This window comes from Rhinopithecus roxellana, chromosome 4 (genome assembly GCF_007565055.1).
Source record: "Rhinopithecus roxellana isolate Shanxi Qingling chromosome 4, ASM756505v1, whole genome shotgun sequence".
In the NCBI taxonomy this organism is placed as follows: Eukaryota; Metazoa; Chordata; class Mammalia; order Primates; family Cercopithecidae; genus Rhinopithecus; species Rhinopithecus roxellana.
In genome coordinates, this window is record NC_044552.1 from 128,297,840 (window position 1) to 128,317,941 (window position 20,102).

General features: G+C 34.3%; 1 protein-coding gene across 9 annotated transcripts in view; it reads left to right on the plus strand.

Annotated features, from left to right (window-relative positions):
• PTPRK (protein tyrosine phosphatase receptor type K) overlaps positions 1-20,102 on the plus strand; it is a 571,158-nt gene that overhangs the window by 337,157 nt on the left and 213,899 nt on the right. For all 9 annotated transcript variants that reach the window (XM_030929049.1, XM_030929051.1, XM_030929050.1 and 6 more), the window contains exon 7: positions 2,466-2,759. In XM_030929049.1, coding sequence (XP_030784909.1) covers positions 2,466-2,759 — 294 coding nt within the window. The remainder of the gene's footprint in view (positions 1-2,465; positions 2,760-20,102) is intronic.

Here is a 20,102-nt window from a genome sequence, read left to right on the forward strand (position 1 = left end):
TTCCATAGCAATAGTGTGCAGAGTTTTGATTGGTGAGATTCAACATTTGATATACACACATAAGTTCAGGTTTCAGAATATCTATAAATTTATGATTAACTATGTTTTGTTATGTATAATTCACTTGGCACATTGTTCCTGTTTATTCTACCCCTACACTGGGGTAGAACCCTAGTGAGCTGTAAATTTAGCATTCTTTCCTACTTAAATTAGTTAGTATATGAGCCATCTGGAATGAAAACAAACATTGCACATATGAGACAACTCAGTTTATTCACAAAATACAGACTGCTTCTTAAAATATGTGCAGCATTTAGGTAATCTCGGAAGACATTTACATTTTTTCTGTTATGTTCATTTCTCGATTCAGTTTCATTTTAGTTTAGGGTTTGAGAATGCATCAACTTTCTCCCTGTCTATGAAAACTTTTTAAAACTCTGAGTATAAAAGTTGTTAGAGCAGTTGGTAAAATTTCATGGTATGAAATGTCTAGTTCTGTCTTTCTGTAGTTCATAAATGAAAATTCTAAACTGTTTATTTCATTCAAACTCTTTTCTTTTGTGAATAACTTCTCCATTGAATTCAGTTGTGAAAATGGAAAGAGTTCACCTGCTATGCAATTTTGACTGCATATTGTTTAAACAATTTGCAAACTATCAGGAATGCATGTTGTAGTTAAAGTTTATAAATCATGTGTTAACCACTTTTTTATAGAAATTATAAATGTTTGCACTTCATATAGCATATGTTATCATCTTTGATCTTAGTTTTGTTTTTGTTTTAAACATGAGCACAGTGAATCCCAAGGTCATGTGGTTCTACCAATAATTAGTTTAAAAGTTATTGCCATAATGAGCCATGAATACTTGTGAGGAGTAACTTATGTCCTTCAAGTGATTTTGGACAGAAAAGTATTGATATTACATTCATGATTTATCAGTCTTTTTTTCCTATATAAATTTCAGTTTAAAATAATGAATTCATTGATTTCTTTTTACAGTGTCTCCCCTACAATGTTATATGGATACCCAATGTGTAGGACAGCCTAACAATTAATAGCTACTCAATTAATGTTTGTGCATATGAATTTTGAAAGAATCTTCTTGAAAATTACTTTAGCCTGTGTAGCAGTACAGACCAGGTAATCTTATTCCTAATTTTAAGGTTGTTTGTAATTCAGAGGCTTTTAAGCTAGAAAACTGTACTTTTATACAGTCAGGTTTAACAAGAAAATCCTGGTCTGCACCTGAACATTCTTGTTTCATTTAAACTGACATACGAAGGTAAAACCTGTCTACAGGCCTTGTTCGTATTATATTTTTTCATGCAATGCATTGCCATTGAAATAAAAAATCCAACTAGAAAGATATTGATTATATGCTCATGACTTCCCTCTATTTGTGCCTTCTTCAGTCCACCCCATACCTGGAGTGGGTTGGGATGAGGGAGCATTTTGTGGTTGTGTGTAATAGTTTTACCTTATGTGATTTGCTCCAACTCTTTAAAAAAACTTTTAAATCAATTTTTGAGCGATTACTACTTTATTAAGATTAACACTTTCTTTAGGTCTTTTGACTTTCCCAAGAAAAATGAGAAGTGTTCCATGAATTCAGAGAACTTCTTGACTTATTACTCCTTTTGGAAAGACCATACGAACAGAGCTATAGCTGTTGAGTCCTTCATAAAGTTCAGTGTCTCATTTCAGCGACATTGTTCTAATGAAAGAAAAAACGTGCTTTAATATGTCATTCATAATTTCTGTAAATTCAAATGTTGAAGTAATGTTTTCCAAAGTTTCTTTCAAGCAAAATATCTTAAGATATCCAAAATTAAATTATAGTGTGCCTTTGACATTTGAGTTTAATAGTTGGTGAATTGCCTTATCTTATGCTGCTCCCTAAAGCCAATGATGTTTAGTGATTTGTGATTGTGCCTAGGTGTAAATTTAAGTTTGTCATACTGTGAGGCAGGTTTGTGGAAACAAGTTAGCACCGGGCATCAGTTTCTGAGTTCAGTTATGCTATTCTTTCTTCCTTTACTCATCTGTAGAAACTGTGGAGATGTAGCAAGGAAAGCAAACAGAAAAATACCTCTTGGTCATAGTTCATGAATGAAATAAATTGTGAAAGATCAACTCTACTCTCTTAGAAGCTAATTAGAGCTATCCATATCTAAATATTTTCTTTTTATTTCCTTTGTATACTGTGTCTTTACAAGATTATCTCCTGAAAAAAAAATGTGTTTTCAATAAAAGAAAAATTATGTTAAAATGGTCATATGTACCTGCAAACTTATATGTTCTTTAAAAGTACAATTGACACATCATGCATGTTCTAGTTTTCTTTTAAGTATTTAGTATGCATTTCTGATAAATGATCCATTAAGCATTTAGGCCTTATTAGACATTAATATATCTATGATTATTTTAAATCTTACTAATTGAAGTGCCCACTCATCTTTCCTAGAACCACCAAGACCCATTGCTCCTCCTCAGCTACTTGGTGTTGGGCCTACATATTTGCTGATCCAACTAAATGCCAACTCGATCATTGGCGATGGTCCTATCATCCTAAAAGAAGTAGAGTACCGAATGACATCAGGATCCTGGACAGAAACCCATGCAGTCAATGCTCCAACTTACAAATTATGGCATTTAGATCCAGATACCGAATATGAGATCCGAGTTCTTCTTACAAGACCTGGTGAAGGTGGAACGGGGCTCCCAGGACCTCCACTAATCACCAGAACAAAATGCGCAGGTAAGACTGAGTAGCAGGCCTTTCTACCTTGTGAAGGAATCTAGCATAAGACACATTAATACATGCAGTACTGAAGGTTCTCCTTATTTGATATATGATATAGTCACACTAGTAAGAGTTCCAATGAATTAGGTAAATCATCACCTTGATTATGTCATAATTTGACTGATTTGAGAACATGGGAGTGCTTCTCTATTATCAATCCATGATTGTTCTGAATCTAGAGTCTTTTGTTGGCATGGTAATTTTGGTGAGCCTGCTACATAGTCCAAAAATCTCTGATAGCTGTAACTGAAAGTATTATTAGGAGAAAAAATCAATTTAGTTCAAGCAAATACCGAATACTTTTTTTACCATGTGGAAATTATGTCCCTCGGTAATTTTGTTATAGTCAGTGTAAAGGCCACATCTTATAATATGGATAAGAAAAGTTAGTCTGGACAATGCCTCGGTGAGATAACTATTTTCTTCAGAATGTCTGTTGTTGAGGACAACCTCAGGAGCTTGACACCCGGCTGCAGATCACAGATTTTCCTTAAATTTTAAGCCTTTCTATTGCCTTCCTCATGACTAAAACTGAGTAGTGAAAATAATAGCATATGGAGAAAACACAAAAAATAAAAATTAAAAATTGTATATAACCACACATCATGGTTCTTTACTATGTTATAATGGGAGGAATTGTTAGCTATGAGTTAAAAGCCAAGAGTTTAAATATCTAAGTTACTTGAGTACAGTTTTAGTGTAGTGTTTATTTTGTCTTTTGTTTCTTAAGCATCTGTTTATCATTGACAGTATTGTTGGGCTACCCACCAGGGGTACTGAGCTACAATCCAAGCAAAATCCATTCGGTTACCTGATGTATTAAAGAATAAAAATTCTTTAATCCAGAATAATACTTATATATCAAAAGCTCTTGCTGAAAGATATTCACTAATAGGAAATTTAACTTCTCAACTATTAGCCTGAGACTTAGATGATAGAGAGTCCAATAATTTGCTGATTGCTGTATACATTGATCTGGTGGTTGAAAAGGAGCTTAAGACAGAAGATGTTGGGTAAATCTCCATGGCTCAGCCTAAATCTCACAATTTGCTTTTCAAATATTCTGTATGGCTATGTTCTTTCAATCGAGGTCATGTGACAAATTGTTTCTATGATAGAAGGTAAACTCTCCAAGAGAGAGGCAAGTTGACTCCATAATCTCAACTAGTCAGAGAAATCATTTAAAGAGGAAGCAATTTGGAAACTAAAAAGTAGTTCACTCTCTATTCCAAAATTAATATCCCATGCTAATATGTAAAAATGAATTATGGAGTCAATTTTACTAAAAATATTGCATACATATGTTTTCTAATAAAATTACACTTTTCTACATATACATAAATTTATAATGTATATATAAATTGTAACAATGTTGACAATTTGGTGTTCCATTGGTTTCCCTCTTGACTTCCTTTGCCCAAACTACTTTCTTTTAAGTATTTCACCTGCTTTATTTGTTATTTTTGTCAAAATAGATATTTAAAAAGTTAGCATTACCACGCAGTGTATTGTTAATATAATGTAAGTTTTGTTTAACTTAGGAATTATTTGAAATTTGGTTCCAGATGTGAAAGCCATGGAGATTGCATGTAAATAATGTTGTGTTTTAAAGCCAGTTATACTGTGTTAAGTGGATAAAACATGTTAATGAATATTGATATATCCCTATGCTTATGTTCTGAGTGGACGTTGGACTGTTTAAGTAAAAATATTACTATAAAGTGCTTTGAAGTATTTTATACTGAGAATAGCCTTATCTACGTGAGAGGGAATAGAGGATAATTAACTTACACTCATAGCTACTTTCTTGTCTCACTCTGTTGTCCAGGCTAGAGTGCAGTGGCGTGATCTTGGCTCACTGCAACCTTTGCCTCCCACATTGAAGCAATTCTCCTCTCTCAGCTTCCCGAGAAGCTGGGTTTACAGACACGCACTACCATGCCCGACTAATTTTTGTATTTTTGTAGAGATGGGTTTCACCATGTTGGCCAGGCTGGTCTCGAACTCCTGATCTACAGTGATCCACCCACCTCGACCTCCCAAAGTGCTAGAATTATAGCCGTGAGCTACCGGCCCATAGCTGCTTTCTAACTTATAAATGCCTTGATATTTTGGAATTATACTAGTCTTTTTATCTGATTCCTTTTCTGAGAAACATTTAATTTGTGTATTCTTTGTGGCATAAAATGCTTTCAGGCCCAATCACTTGTAGTTTTACTCCCAATGGTGTTAAGTTTGTTTTTAAAACTATCTTTCGCATGTAATGAGTCTTTATCACACATGTTTACTGTAGCTAATTAATGTCCTTATAAGGTATGTCTGCAAGATTTTGGGGGAGGGAAGTACTTATAAACGAGATTTTTCTGCAAATTTGAGAGAAACCATAGTTACTATTTCATCAGGAATGTCTACTAATCTTGCTCTATTATTAGAAAAGAAAGAGAAGCTTGTGTAAGTATATGTTGTATTAATTTTTAAACAGTCTATAAAAAGGAGAAATGGAACATAATTGATGTATATAGTATAATTAAATAAAGAGTCAGTGTTAGTTAGCATTATGATGTATGTCCATCTACTTCCCTTCTTTAAAATCCATTTCTCTTTCCCCAAATTTCGGGTCCCCCAGACTTGAAATTACCAGTACCACTATTGGCCTCAGCCCAGAAGCTCATATCAACGAATAGAACACAGTTTATGTTAACTATGATATTAACTAAATTTTAGTACAGATTGCAGAAACTTTAAATGCTTCATAATCTTGGGAAATACCTCTGAGACTCCAAACATAACCTTTGGAGGAAGTTACCATCTAATTCTGTTAAATTCTGCATGCCTAAATACTGGTTCTATAAGAGGAACTGAATACTAGATTTATAAACCATTCTTTTTTAATTAGGACTGGGACTATTCCATGTTACAGCTGTGGAATTTGCCATTAATATCATCTGACTGAATAAATGTTGATTATTTTGAAGCAGCTATTTTAATAGTCTCAGCATGTTAGACTAGGTGGCTTTAAAAATAAGTACCAATCAAAAAGTAAATTACTTACAATTTACTGTTTTTAAAATTCCATTTTAAGGTATTTGAGGCATTGACCTTTTATTTCTGATAATAGTAAATGTTTATCTGACGGAAATCTGTCAATACATAATTTTCTAGCAAGTCAGTACAAGGTTTTCCTTATTTATATTAATAAATTTTACATTTTCAAATGAAAATGTAGATTTTTTTGTGGCTAAGTATTAATACTACTGTAGAATCAACATATGAAGTGAATCCATCATGATATTTTATTTTCACACTAATCCTGTGAGTTAGATATATTATTTTCTCACTTTTTAGTTGGTAAATTTAAGACCCAGGAAACAAAAACAAAACAGTGACTTGTCCAATATCAGACAGATGGGCCTCAACTCCTTTTCTCAGACTTTAATGGCCTTAATATGTATTCCTCTTATTCCTATCATAGGTGATTTCCTCCCTCTTATAATAGTATAGCATGAGTAAATAACAGCACAACAAGTAAGATCTGGAAGAGATGTACATTTTAAAAAATGGAGTCTGCATGGCTAACTTATTCTCTGAGAAAACATAGGTTAATATTTGCAACTTCAAATTTATTGAAAGCCCAATTGATTAGTGCTTAACTCTCAAATATATGCTGTGTTTTCAATACTTTAAACGGTTAAAGTATAGAAGTGTATTATTTTATCCTTTTCTGAAAATATCCTGTCTGGTTGCCAAAGCTATTTTTTTTTCCTTCCAAAGTGCATTATAATCATTTGGTAACTGCAATTAGTTGCTTCAGGGTCTCTGACTTAGGAGTGGTAATTACAGCCTCCGAAGGCTGAAACCACTGAGGCCTACCTCATGCTTCTCTAGGAACCTGAGAGATATGATTATTTCACTGTTACTTTATACTCTGACCCATGCTATTGTTCACGTAATGTTTCTTCAGGCACTTCAGAAATTTTTAAAAGGGTATAAATGCAAAGCTGTCTTAAAAGGGAAGCAATTCAAAAACTCCAATGAACAATCAGAGAAAGTATGCTTGCTTTTATTCGGTGTGTCTGTTTCCTCTGGGTATACCATCTGGTATAGAAGCTAGGCAAATACTGTTTCTCTTTCTCTTATTAAATGGAAATAAAATATGCCATCATCAGAAATTGTCTGTGTTGCATGCTTTGGCAATTGCATGTTAAAATTGCTCTTTTAAATTGCCTTCTGCTTCTGGGTAACCCATTGTGGAACTGCTTTATGATTAACTGACGTTTTAGCAGCATCTCTCTCATAGGGAAGGTCAATAGTTCAGAGTGTCCAGAATATAATACATTTATGCAGTTGGGAAAACTACTCTCTACTCTTATATTGAAGTTCAATGCTCTTGGCAATTTTCAGTGAAACATTTAGATCTATGAAGCAGTGAAAAGGAGAGTGTCTTATTTTAAAAGTAAGCATTTACTAAAAATGCATTTTTTTCTTGTCCTAAATCCAAAATGGAAGGAAAAACAAAACAAAATAATATTCAGGCATATACCAGAAACCACAAAGTGAGAAGTTAAATTTTAGCCTTTAGTCTGTAGCACCATCAGCAAAATGGTACCATATATTGATATCTAGTGTGGTTTAAGATAGTTACCAATCACAAAGACTAGTAACCGTTAACACTCAGCCTAGAGGTTGAAACAAAATACACAACTCTTCCAAGAATTGGTTCGGTTTCACAATATAAGGATGACTTACTATTTGATTTAAATTGTTGGCTTATATCAATGCTTGCTTTAATTTTTTTTGAAATGTATGAACTGCTTATATATGATCTTTATATGGCTTTTGATTGTTTTTGAGCAAGAAATTTAAAAGACAATGCTATTATTATTACTGAATTAAAAAAAACTAAAGGTAAAAAGCCCTAAGAAAAGTAATGGAAGCAGTTATTCAATTTTCTTAGGAATCTAAGAATAAAATCCCATTTTAGATTTCTTTTTTGTGAATAATAACCTAATTTTTGGTTTTTAGATTCTGTAGAGAATATTTCTGTTTGAAAAATATTTATTCAGAAAAGAACTTCTGTTGGCTTCTTTCTTCGTTAACAGTACTGTGTTAATTAATAGGTCTTCAAAGTTATACAACCAATGTCTTGCACTTAAGCTCCTAGAAGTCACTAGGGACCAGACCTATAAAAAGAGTAAATGCAAAGTGAAATGAATAAAATGAGAGCAAACTGCATGTTTTTACCTCCTAGTAAACACTGGTGATATTTTTGGGTTTCTGAAAATAGATGGACAGGTGGATTACTGGCTAACTCTGCACTTGTGGTAGAACTGAGGCTGGCAGGTGAGCTGCAGCTAAGTATAACATAATCCACCTGTTGCCTAGTTGTTTGTATGATACAGACTGACATTACTAGATTTGTTTGTAAAAGGATCATCCCATCTCTGGAAGTTAAGGAAGGACTAGAAGCAGAGAGATCGTGAAAACATGCTTACATATATATAAATAAGTTGTAGTTTTCTCCATAGCATCTTTCTCATTTCAAATCAGAAACAGGAAATCCATAAATTCCTAGAAAATATTATTCATAATAATCAAGAAGGGACTTTTATAAGGGGATTTTAACGATATGTTATCAGTGAATAACTTCATTGTTTGAATTACTTTTTCAAATATGTGAATTGTGCAATATTAATACACATGAAAAAATGGTATAATACATTAGATTAGAAGGGAAAATCATGAGAGATTGGAGATAAATTCAAGAGCTACTGTGTATCAGATGGTATGTTTAATTATTTCACAAATTTTAGTGAGGGCCCCAGTTGTACACATTGTCACACACAGGACTACAGAAGATAAAACATTGAGAAGACAACATTCCTACTCTTAAGGAATTGACAGGCTAGTGTTATAACCATAGCAAAAGATCAGATGGCTGTAGATGTGTGGTATTATTTCTGAGGACTCTGTTCTCTTCCATTGGTCTTTATCTCTGTTTTGGTACCAGTACCATGCTGTTTTGGTTACTGTAGCCTTGTAATATAGTTTGAAGTCAGGTAGCGTGATGCCTCCAGCTTTGTTCTTTTGACTTATGATTGTCTTGGCAATGCAGGCTCCTTTTTGGTTCCATATGAACTTTAAAGCAGTTTTTTCCAATTCTGTGAAGAAACTCATTGGTAGCTTGATGGGGATGGCATTGAATCTATAAATTACCTTGGGCAGTTTGGCCATTTTCACAATATTGATTCTTCCTATCCATGAGCATGGTATGTTCTTCCATTTGTTTGTATCCTCTTTTATTTCACTGAGCAGTGATCTTTGACAAACCTGAGAAAAACAAGAAATGGGGAAAGGATTCCCTGTTTAATAACTGGTGCTGGGAAAATTGGCTAGCCATAAGTAGAAACTGAAATTGGATCCTTTCCTTACTCCTTTTACAAAAATTAATTCAAGATTAATTAGAGACCTAAATGTTAGACCAAAAACCATAAAAAACCCTAGAAGAAAACCTAGGTAATACCATTCAGAACATAGGCATGGGCAAGGACTTCATGTCTAAAACACCAAAAGCAATGGCAACAAAAGCCAAAATTGACAAATGGGATCTAATTAAACTAAAGAGCTTCGGCACAGCAAAAGAAACTACCATCAGAGTGAACAGGCAACCTACAGAATGGGAGAAGATTTTTGCAATCTACTCATCTGACAAAGGGCTAATATCCAGAATCTACAAAGAACTCAAACACATTTACAAGAAAAAAACAAACAACCCCCTCAAAAAGTGGGCAAAGGATATGAACAGACATTTCTCAAAAGAAGACATTCATACAGCCAACAGACACATGAAAAAATGCTCGTCATCACTGGCTATCAGAGAAATGCAAGTCAAAACCACAATGAGATACCATCTCACACCAGTTAGAATGGCAATCATTAAAAAGTCAGGAAACAATAGGTGCTGGAGAGGATGTGGAGAAATAGGAATACTTTTACACTGTTGGTGGGATTGTAAACTAGTTCAACCATTATGGAAAACAGTATGGCGATTCCTCAAGGATCTAGAACTGGAAGTACCATATGACCCAGCCATCCCATTACTGGGTATATACCCAAAGGATTATAAATGATGCTGCTATAAAGACACATGTACATGTATGTTCACTGTGGCACTATTCACAATAGCAAAGACTTGGAATCAACCCAAATGTCCATCAGTGGCAGACTTGATTAAGAAAATGTGGCACATATACACCATGGAATACTATGCAGCCATAAAAAAGGATGAGTTCGTGTCCTTTGTAGGGACATGGATGCAGCTGGAAACCATCATTCTTAGCAAACTATCACAAGAACAGAAAACCAAACACCGCATGTTCTCACTCATAGGTGGGAAATGAACAATGAGATCACTTGGACTCGGGAAGGGGAACATCACACATCGGGCCTATCACGGGGAGGGGGGAGGGGGGAGGGATTGCATTGGGAGTTATACCTCATGTAAATGACAAGTTGATGGGTGCTGATGAGTTGATGGGTGCAGCACACCAACACGGCACAAGTATACATATGTAACAAACCTGCACGTTGTACACCTGTACCCTAAAACTTAAAATATAATTAAAAAAATAAATAACCATAATAAAAATATAATAAATGATACAATAAAAATATGACAGTAATCTAAAGAATAGAGGGATAATTTCTGACCAAAAATAATTTTTCCCAAGCACTATTAATTTTTCTAAACAGAGTTGGTTTAATGTTTCCGTTGAACAAAGCCATGGCCTTATCCATAATTCCTTACTTGTGAAATAATGCATAGAACAACTTCCAGGCAGTAGTCACCGTAAGGATGGTTTGCCTTCCCTCTTTCCTTTCTACTCACAGATAGGAAATCTATATGGACAGATGGAGGTATTAAAATGAAAGATATAGTTCATATTCTAATTTAAATTATCAAAGTTGTTTGTTTTTTTTAAACTTCTGGGGTTCATGGGAGTATAAAAATGTTATTCTAAATTTCTATGGAAATTGAGAGACAGAGACAGACAAACTGACTTATAAGGTAATCAACACCTATACATTCTGCTAATGGTCTATTATGTTAGGAGTTCCCAGCATAAGAGTCGTGAAAGTTGAACAAATATGAAATAACCTTTCCCAGTACCTTTTGGGTTTTACCTCAGGAGTAGGTTGTACGGTTAGTCATATATTCCAATTCATGGCACATTTCCTTATAAGTGGTATCATCAGTAGCAATGTAATTATCTTTACTAATAGTGTTGGGTTATTTTCAGCTTAAAATTGTGTCATCTGACTGACTTTTTGGTAAAAAGCATTTGGTAACTGCTGTTAGTGACACCGTATTTATTTGTTCATAGTACTGTACCACATGCTGAGTCTGTTAACTGTACCATTAAGTACTCTTTTTATTGGCTTCATTTGTTTTTATTGAATTTTGTATAACTACAATAAATCTTCAGGTAGAAATGATTTGAATAACAGCATCAGTCTCGTGAAATGTTCTTTCCCCTCAAGTCCTAGGTTTTTTATTTGATATCAGGAAGTAGAAATGGCTTTAAAAGTAAAATGGTATATTTATAATATCTTAAATGATGATAACACCAGGAGGATATGATGAAGACAATGACCTAGATAGAATTTTAAAGATGTAGATCCAGGCATCAAACTCCAAGGGATGTGTTAGTCACAAAGACAGGTTCAAGAGGTCCAGCCTGTGAGTTTGATACTTTTCTTTGATGGTGCCATTGGGGTCACTATGAGGTACAGACTTGCTCTTGATTTTCTTTCTTTTTTTTTTTTTTTTTTTCTTATTTAAGTTCTAGGGTACATGTGCATAACGTGCAGGTTTGTTACATATGTATACTTGTGCCATGTTGGTGTGCTGCACCCGTCAACTCGTCAGCACCCATCAATTCGTCATTTATATCAGGTATAACTCCCAATGCAATCCCTCCCCCCTCCCCATGATAGGCCCCGATGTGTGATGTTCCCCTTCCCGAGTCCAAGTGATCTCATTGTTCAGTTCCCACCTATGAGTGAGAACATGCCGTGTTTGGTTTTCTGTTCTTGTGATAGTTTGCTAAGAATGATGGTTTCCAGCTCCATCCATGTCCCTACAAAGGACGCAAACTCATCCTTTTTTATGGCTGCATAATATTCCATGGTGTATATGTGCCATATTTTCTTAATCCAGTCTGTCACAGATGGACATTTGGGTTGATTCCAAGTCTTTGCTATTGTGAATAGTACTGCAATAAACATACGTGTGCATGTGTCTTTATAGCAGCATGATTTATAATCCTTTGGGTATATACCCAGTAGTGGGATGGCTGGGTCATATGGTACATCTAGTTCTAGATCCTTGAGGAATCGCCATACTGTTTTCCATAATGGTTGAACTAGTTTACAATCCCACCAACGGTGTAAAAGTGTTCCTATTTCTCCACATCCTCTCCAGCACCTGTTGTTTCCTGACTTTTTAATGATTGCCATTCTAACTGGTGTGAGATGGTATCTCATTGTGGTTTTGATTTGCATCTCTCTGATGGCCAGTGATGACGAGCATTTTTTCATGTGTCTGTTGGCTGTATGAATGTCTTCTTTTGAGAAATGTCTGTTCATATCCTTTGCCCACTTTTTGAGGGGGTTGTTTGTTTTTTTCTTGTAAATGTGTTTGAGTTCTTTGTAGATTCTGGATATTAGCCCTTTGTCAGATGAGTAGATTGCAAAAATCTTCTCCCATTCTGTAGGTTGCCTGTTCACTCTGATGGTAGTTTCTTTTGCTGTGCAGAAGCTCTTTAGTTTAATTAGATCCCATTTGTCAATTTTGGCTTTTGCTGCCGTTGCTTTTGGTGTTTTAGACTGCTCTTGATTTTCCTTCTCTTTACCTAGAGAACTTACTTCTGTCTTCAATTTTCACTCCCTATTCATATCTTTTTTTTTTTTTTTTTTTTTTTTTTTTTTTTTTTTTTTTGAGACGGAGTCTCGCTCTGTCGCCCGGGCTGGAGTGCAGTGGCCGGATCTCAGCTCACTGCAAGCTCCGCCCCCCGGATTTACGCCATTCTCCTGCCTCAGCCTCCCAAGTAGCTGGGACTACAAGCGCCCGCCACCTCGCCCGGCTAGGTTTTGTATTTTTTAGTAGAGACGGGGTTTCTCCGTATTAGCCAGGATGGTCTCGATCTCCTGACCTCGTGATCCACCCGTCTCGGCCTCCCAAAGTGCTGGGATTACAGGCTTGAGCCACCGCGCCCGGCCACTCCCTATTCATATCTTTTGTTGAATTGTGATTTGTTTTCTTTGCTTTGAAATACGAAAGAAATCTCTAAATCAGGTTCTGACAGAAATAAAATGCAGTCATATTTTCTTGGTAGAGGTTGTTGGGGGAGAAGGACAGCTTCATATTTACTTTTTGGTCTCACTTATCCATCCTAGGTATAATTAGCATTTTGGGGGAGTATTGGTCATTCTGTGCAGTTTATTGATGGAAAAAAAATGACATATGGATGAATCTCATTATTTTCATCATTTAATTTGACTCATACCTACATGGAATCATCCTCTTAGGATCTCACTTTCTGATCTTCATTGTCTTCCTGCAAGATATGGCCTTATCATAGCTAATAATCACCTGAGGATAACTCTTCAATCCTCTTTCCTCTCCACCAACCTGAATGTAAACTGCAGAAGGAAAAAAACATACTCAAAGGAAAGAGAAAATGCGTGAATTCTAATCCCATGTCTTCTAATTTATAGTAGACTTTGTGAACCCAGTAAAAAATGAACTTCAAAGGGCAGAAATTCATGCTGTTTATGTCACCCTAAGCAAGATCTGTGCAAATTCAGCTGTCACTACATATGATATGGCCTAGAAATCATTGAGTGATGTCCATTTTAATTGTCTCAGCCAAACCATCTCAGTGAAGTTGAGTTTAAAGAACTCATCTTTCATTCTTTGGCTGTGTTATTATTTCCCACTTCTACATAGTCCCTTACTACAACAAAATAATAATAAGCAGTCAGAAAACAGTGTATTATTACCTGCTGGTTAAATTATTTTAAGCAGTTGTTATATTCTGTCTTGTTATTCAACCTACCCAAAATTTACTGAAAATCATGTTTTTGTTACATATGAACTTATAATACCTTTTGCTAATACAAGGAATATACACACATATGCATTTATATATATATATATATATATATATATCTGCACACACTCTCCTTTTAAGAGTAGTTAATTTTAAAAATTTAGATACCACCTTAAAAATTATATTAATGAAGAATATTAAAGCAGAGTCATTGTTCTAGAGTCCTCCTTCCTGCTTCTCCATCTCTCTCCTCCAGCAAATTTTGCATTTCATGCATGTGTGTGCATTATGCATGTTTGGATGTTGTGCTTTTATTTGGGGTAGGGGGCAGATACTGATTTAGAGTTTTCTTTCTACAACAGCCAACTCCATTCTGTTTAGGCGGAGAAAATGTGACATGAGTTAACTAGCTATCCGTAAGCTTGATTTCTTTGGAGGGCCCTTGCTGAAAGTCCCATATTCTGTAAAGACTGCATAGAGTTTATGTACTCAAATTATTTTTATAAATTATATATGTGTTAAAGTAATACATCAAATGTTGCAACTAGAATTTAGAAAAAACTCATTATTTTAGAATGTTTATAAAACTATCGTCATTTTTGTCAATGCACTATTATTTTTCTCTGTGCCTGGGAGTATTTTAGTTGTAAAGTACAAAGTATATACAGTTTTATATTCTGCTTATTGTAATTGCCATCATGCCAACCCATTTCCTGTGTTACTACAGGACATTATCACCATCACTTTAAATGACTGTGACTGCTTAATATTCTGTTGGATATGTACATATATATCTGAATGTATATAACCGTTTTTATGTCACTGAAAGTTTGGACTAACTCCCACGATTGGCCATTGTAAATGCTGCATGAAGATCATGAGTGTACCTTTTTTCCACATAACTGAAAAGTTCTTGACAAATACTGTTTAACTACTTTTTGAAAGTATTGTATCAATGTGCTTTACTGACAACATCAAGGTCAGTCATATGGTTTTAGTGCAAGAAAGTGCTTTATAATTAATGAAGTCCAACTCCTTTATTAATCATCATTCAGGGCATTTAGTCTCAATAGGGAAGTGATTTGATCAATATCAAACAGCTATTGTATGAGAAAAACCAAGACTATCATTTGTATTGCATTTTTCAACTTTTCTTTTACATGAGTATCTCCTATATTCCAGACTCTGTCTAAATTACTGGATATTCTAAGATGAAAACTCTGTTCTGTAGCTACTGAAAGTCTAGAGAATATGATTACAGTAGCTCACAAGTACTGAGTACTTGCTATGTGTCAGGCACTAGAGTAAACTCATAAATGCAAACTGAGGCTGCCTGAATGCATTTCTGTGTTGAGCTGCCCAGAAAGGTTAGAAGGTAGACATGCAAGTTAATAATTAAACCAATAAGCTATATAATAGATGGGCTTTTAGGCTCTATGAGTGCACAAAACATCTCTAAAATATGAGCATAATGTCATCAAGCAGCGAATCAGTAAAATTGGTGGTTATCTTAAGGTTTGAGAGGCAGTAAAGTCTAGGTTCAGATCTCGCTGTAATCCTTACTAATGTACAAGTAATTTAATCTAATGTTTCACTTCTTCATCTATAAAATAAAAATCAATAACTGATCCTGCCACAATTTGATATTTTTGAGCTAGTTGGGCATGTACTAAAGCTAACAATCAATTTATTAAATTTACAGGAATTTTGCCAGCTGGTTTTGAAATGATTATTTTGAAATAAATTATATATATTTACAAGTATATTTTAAACAAAGGAACATGCACTTAAACCTCCTAGTTATTTTAATATATTATACCATTATTTCTATTCTTGGGTTATTTATGTTTATTTTATCTGTACATTGGAAATACTATATAATGATCCTCTAATTCTCACCTCTTCCTAATTTTTACCGTAGTCACAACATTACAGCACTGAAATTTTAAGTGCTACAAATGAGGGTTTCTTTTCCCTCCCACTCCCTCTTCTTTCTGTATAGCCACAAACATGTTTACAATATTAAACATTTTTTCCTTCACAGCGATGAAGATGACTCCTGCAGAGTGCTTACTTAGCACAATATATGACACATAAGAAGTCCATAGTAAATATTAGCCATTACTACATTAAAAGTCATTTCATTAATGATATTTGTTCTCTAATATTTTAAAAACTACAAACATGCAGAAATCTGAAGGAATTATACAGTGAACACTCAGACATCCACCACTCTAATTTACCTTTGCGGTATGTGCTATATCACATGTTTATCTACCTTTACATCTTTTTATTCATCCATCAGTTCATCTTAATTCTTAATTAATACATTAAAATATTTTTTAAATAATGAATTGTTTGAATTTTTATTGGAATGCTTAGAATAATTTGGGTTTTATAAAGATTTCTCTAGTGATAGTTTAGGAAAAGGACTGAAAGGAGATTTCAGAGAGATTAGAAGGCTGCCACTTCAGTCTAAGCAAAAATTGATCAGTGCTTGAACTGAAGCAGAGGAGATACGAATTCCAATGAGGAGACAGGTGTTGAAAGAGATTTGATAGGTATCAGTAGAATTTGGTGACACATTGGAAGTGAATTCTGGCTTGGAACATTAAGATATAGTGACAGGTTTTAACTTGAAGGGCTCAAACATTGGGGAAAGTTTTAGAAGGAAAATCTCTGTACTTATTTTTAGAAACGAGGCATTGGGTCAGGCAGTTATTTTTCTGGGTTTATGGTTCATAGAGAGGGCAGAGAGCAGGATATACAGATTTAAGTGTCATCATCATTTAATTCCTCTTGTGAGAGTCATGAGTATACTATAATTTCCTTGAATTGGAAATTGAAGTAAGTTTCTTTCAACCACATTTTTAGAAATTATACTCTTGTAGGAAAAATTGCATTGTGTATGTTAGTATCTTATTGCATGAAATATTCTGATTACTCAAGCCTCCCTGCTCAAGGGCAGAAACTGGTAATGATTTTACCCAGAGACAACTTAAAAATATGTGGCAGATTGTTTTGTGTTCACAAGTATTTAAATTTGTTCAATATGTGATTTATGAAGAGTGATCGGTTTGTTGAATTGTGATTTCTGTAGCTGCATTTTAATTGTTCCCCAGAATGGGTAGCTCAGAGCATTATGTTAAGGGCAGAATCAAATATAGTTTACTGTTGGTTTTCATCATACAATCCCAGCATACTTGCAAGTAAACTAATGTATGTTGAGCACATTTCTATATTCTTCCCTTTGTTGCTCTCTTACTTCTCATTGTCTCTCACCCTAATGGTTCCTGGTGCTCATATGCTGTATATGCACTCTTCAGGTATCTCCACAGGATGACAGGAGAAGGACCTGAGCATATGGCCCCATGATTAGCAGTGCTGGTGTGCCCATTCTTTGGAATATATTGATATACCTGTAGTGTGTGTGTGTGCATGTGTGTGTGTGTATATGTATCTATACTAGATATAGAATATATGTGTACATATGTATGTACATGTCACATACTTACATGTACATGTGTGCATATGTATATGCACATCATATACATATACATAGTATATATATTGATATACATATATCTATAGTATGTGTATATATATACACACACATACTAGATATTTCTACATATCAGTATTATCTTGATATCTTACTACAACATCCAATTAGAACAACTTATTTTCAAACTTTTTTATCAAGTTCTACAGTTGAGTGCTTTGGTAATGAGCAAAAATAATTACCCTGATTTTTTAAACCCTTGAGTCAAAAGCCTCTGTAGGATGAACTTAAATATTTAGACTTTCCAAGGATTTTCAGTAACACAGCGGAGATAAAGCACCTAGCTCCCTTTCAGTGAAGAGAAGAAAATAAATGTTTCTATCCTTTCAGATTTTACTGGAATGTTACTATAAACTAAAAAGTAGGTCAGCATGACAGTTGTTTTATTAAGAACAGCAGTGCAAATATCATCTTAAGAAGACTACTGTACAACTGCCTATTATTAAAACAAAGGTAGGGAGAATTGTTAGTGATTCTTTCCCTAAGCTGTTCCAGCCTTTGAGTATGAAGCTAATTAACCTGGGTAGGTTAATTTGATTTCTACTTTTTTAGCTGATTTCCTTTCATCTCACTTATAACATTTTTATAATTATAGTTTTGTAAATAATCAGTAAGCCCATTTTTAAAACTCTGCCTAGTCAAATCAGCTATTAGTTGTGTAGTGAAAAGATTTTCAAAACATACTCCAGAATTGGTTGGTCAGTCCCTTATTTTTTAAGAAGATGAGTTAGAAGTGCCTCAATTATGAAATTGGCTCTAAGAGAGTCAAATTTGGAATTTAAGCTTTTAGAAACATATTTTTGACAGAAACGTGTATACATATACTTGTAACAATAAAGTTAAAATGGGGTTAATGTTACCTTTATCTTAAATTTAACATCAAGAATTGATCTAATGAAGAAATTCATCCAGAATTAAAAATATTCTTCTATAAAACAAAAGGGCATACTTATAGCCCTTTAATATACAAATCATCAGAAGTCTCTAAATAATATAGAAATCAATGTCTACTTCGTGCAGCACAACAGCAAAACAGAGCTGCTCCCTTATAACAAACAGTACATAATAGTTTAATTTTCATGGGACTAGTAACGCATTTGTTGTATTGTGGTTTTTAGTGAGGAATATTGTATATGTCCTTAGTTAAAAATATATTCTCAGCTTGGACAGGTGGCATTTAAAGAGTATGGAGTGAGAAATGATTTGGCAGAATAACAAGGCATATTACAAGTGCCTGCCTTGAAAGGGAAGAAAGAGAGTTAGACATTTTCCATTACTACCTACTGTTAAGGTGCTCGCATTATCCCCTAAACAACCTCATGCTTGTGGCAATAATCATGCACTGTCGGGTTTTTGTACTAATACAAAAGTGCAGTTCAATCTTTTTGACAAATACTGCATCATTTCTGGCTTGGCGAATTTTTGTCACTCAAACCTAGTTGATGTGTAAGTAGGTTGTGACATGCTGGCTGAAATGACTTTGGATCCACTGTACTGAAGAAAGTAAAATTTTAATTGAAGTGTTTCTTCTTTCCATTTCTCACTCTTCTCTGTACTCCCCCCGGACCTCATTCCTTCCCTGAGTTTAGATTCACCCTACTTCCTTTGTAAGGTACATCATTATACATTATATGGGAGAAATGTCTTATGGTGAAACTGAAGGAAGCTTTTCCTGGAAATGATCATTTACTTCTTTTATTATTTTCTCAACTGTGTATTTTCATGTGTATCCATATGCATCACTGCAAAATCTAAGTGTTAATAGTTTTTTTTTTTCTTTCTTACTAGGACTTATGTCTAAAAATGCTAGTTTGCAATATCTATAACCCTAGCACTTTAAAGTCATTCATAGTCTGTCAATTGATATGAAATATAAACATTCTACCTTTCTTTTATTATTTTAGTGATAAGTTTTGTACTCCTTAAATGTTCTCTGCAATTCTGTGTGGTTTGGGAGGAATTGTTTTAATTTCTTCTTCTTTAGTGACAACATGTGCATCTATTATGGAAAAAAATGAAAGGTAACAACATTGTTAATTTAAGAGATGACCATGAATTCTCAGTGCTAGCTCCCAACGTGGCACTCCTCAGAAAGAGGTCATTTCTCAAGTAAATAATATGCCAGGTGAGATCTGTTTGCATTTTAAATAAAGTGATTGATTTAGGAAATATTACCTTTAGAAAGTGCAGGTTCAAATCAATAGGTTTTTTTAAGTCCCCCAAATAAGATTATAAAGGAATTACCCATGTCGTGAGTTTTTTTTTGTTGTTCTTGTTGTTGTTTTAATCATTCTTTCCTAGTAAAGTAGGCTTTGCTGAGTAAAAACATAGAAATAGACTTATCAATGCAGAAATGAATAGGTATAAATTAAACATAGATGTAGAGACAAAAATGTAGATATCTTCTCAGTCACTTATTTGTGGCCTGCAGGGGAGTTTAACTCATCCCCAACACTCAGGCTCCTACAGGCAGTATTCAGGATCTGCCTTGGTCTATTTTGCGGTGTTTGTTGCATGAAATTTCTTATTAGGCTTTGTGTTATTCAAAATTAAAATTTTACATATGATAGTCCAACTAATAATTTAAGAAATCATATTGCCATTATTAAAAGTTGCTCACAGTCT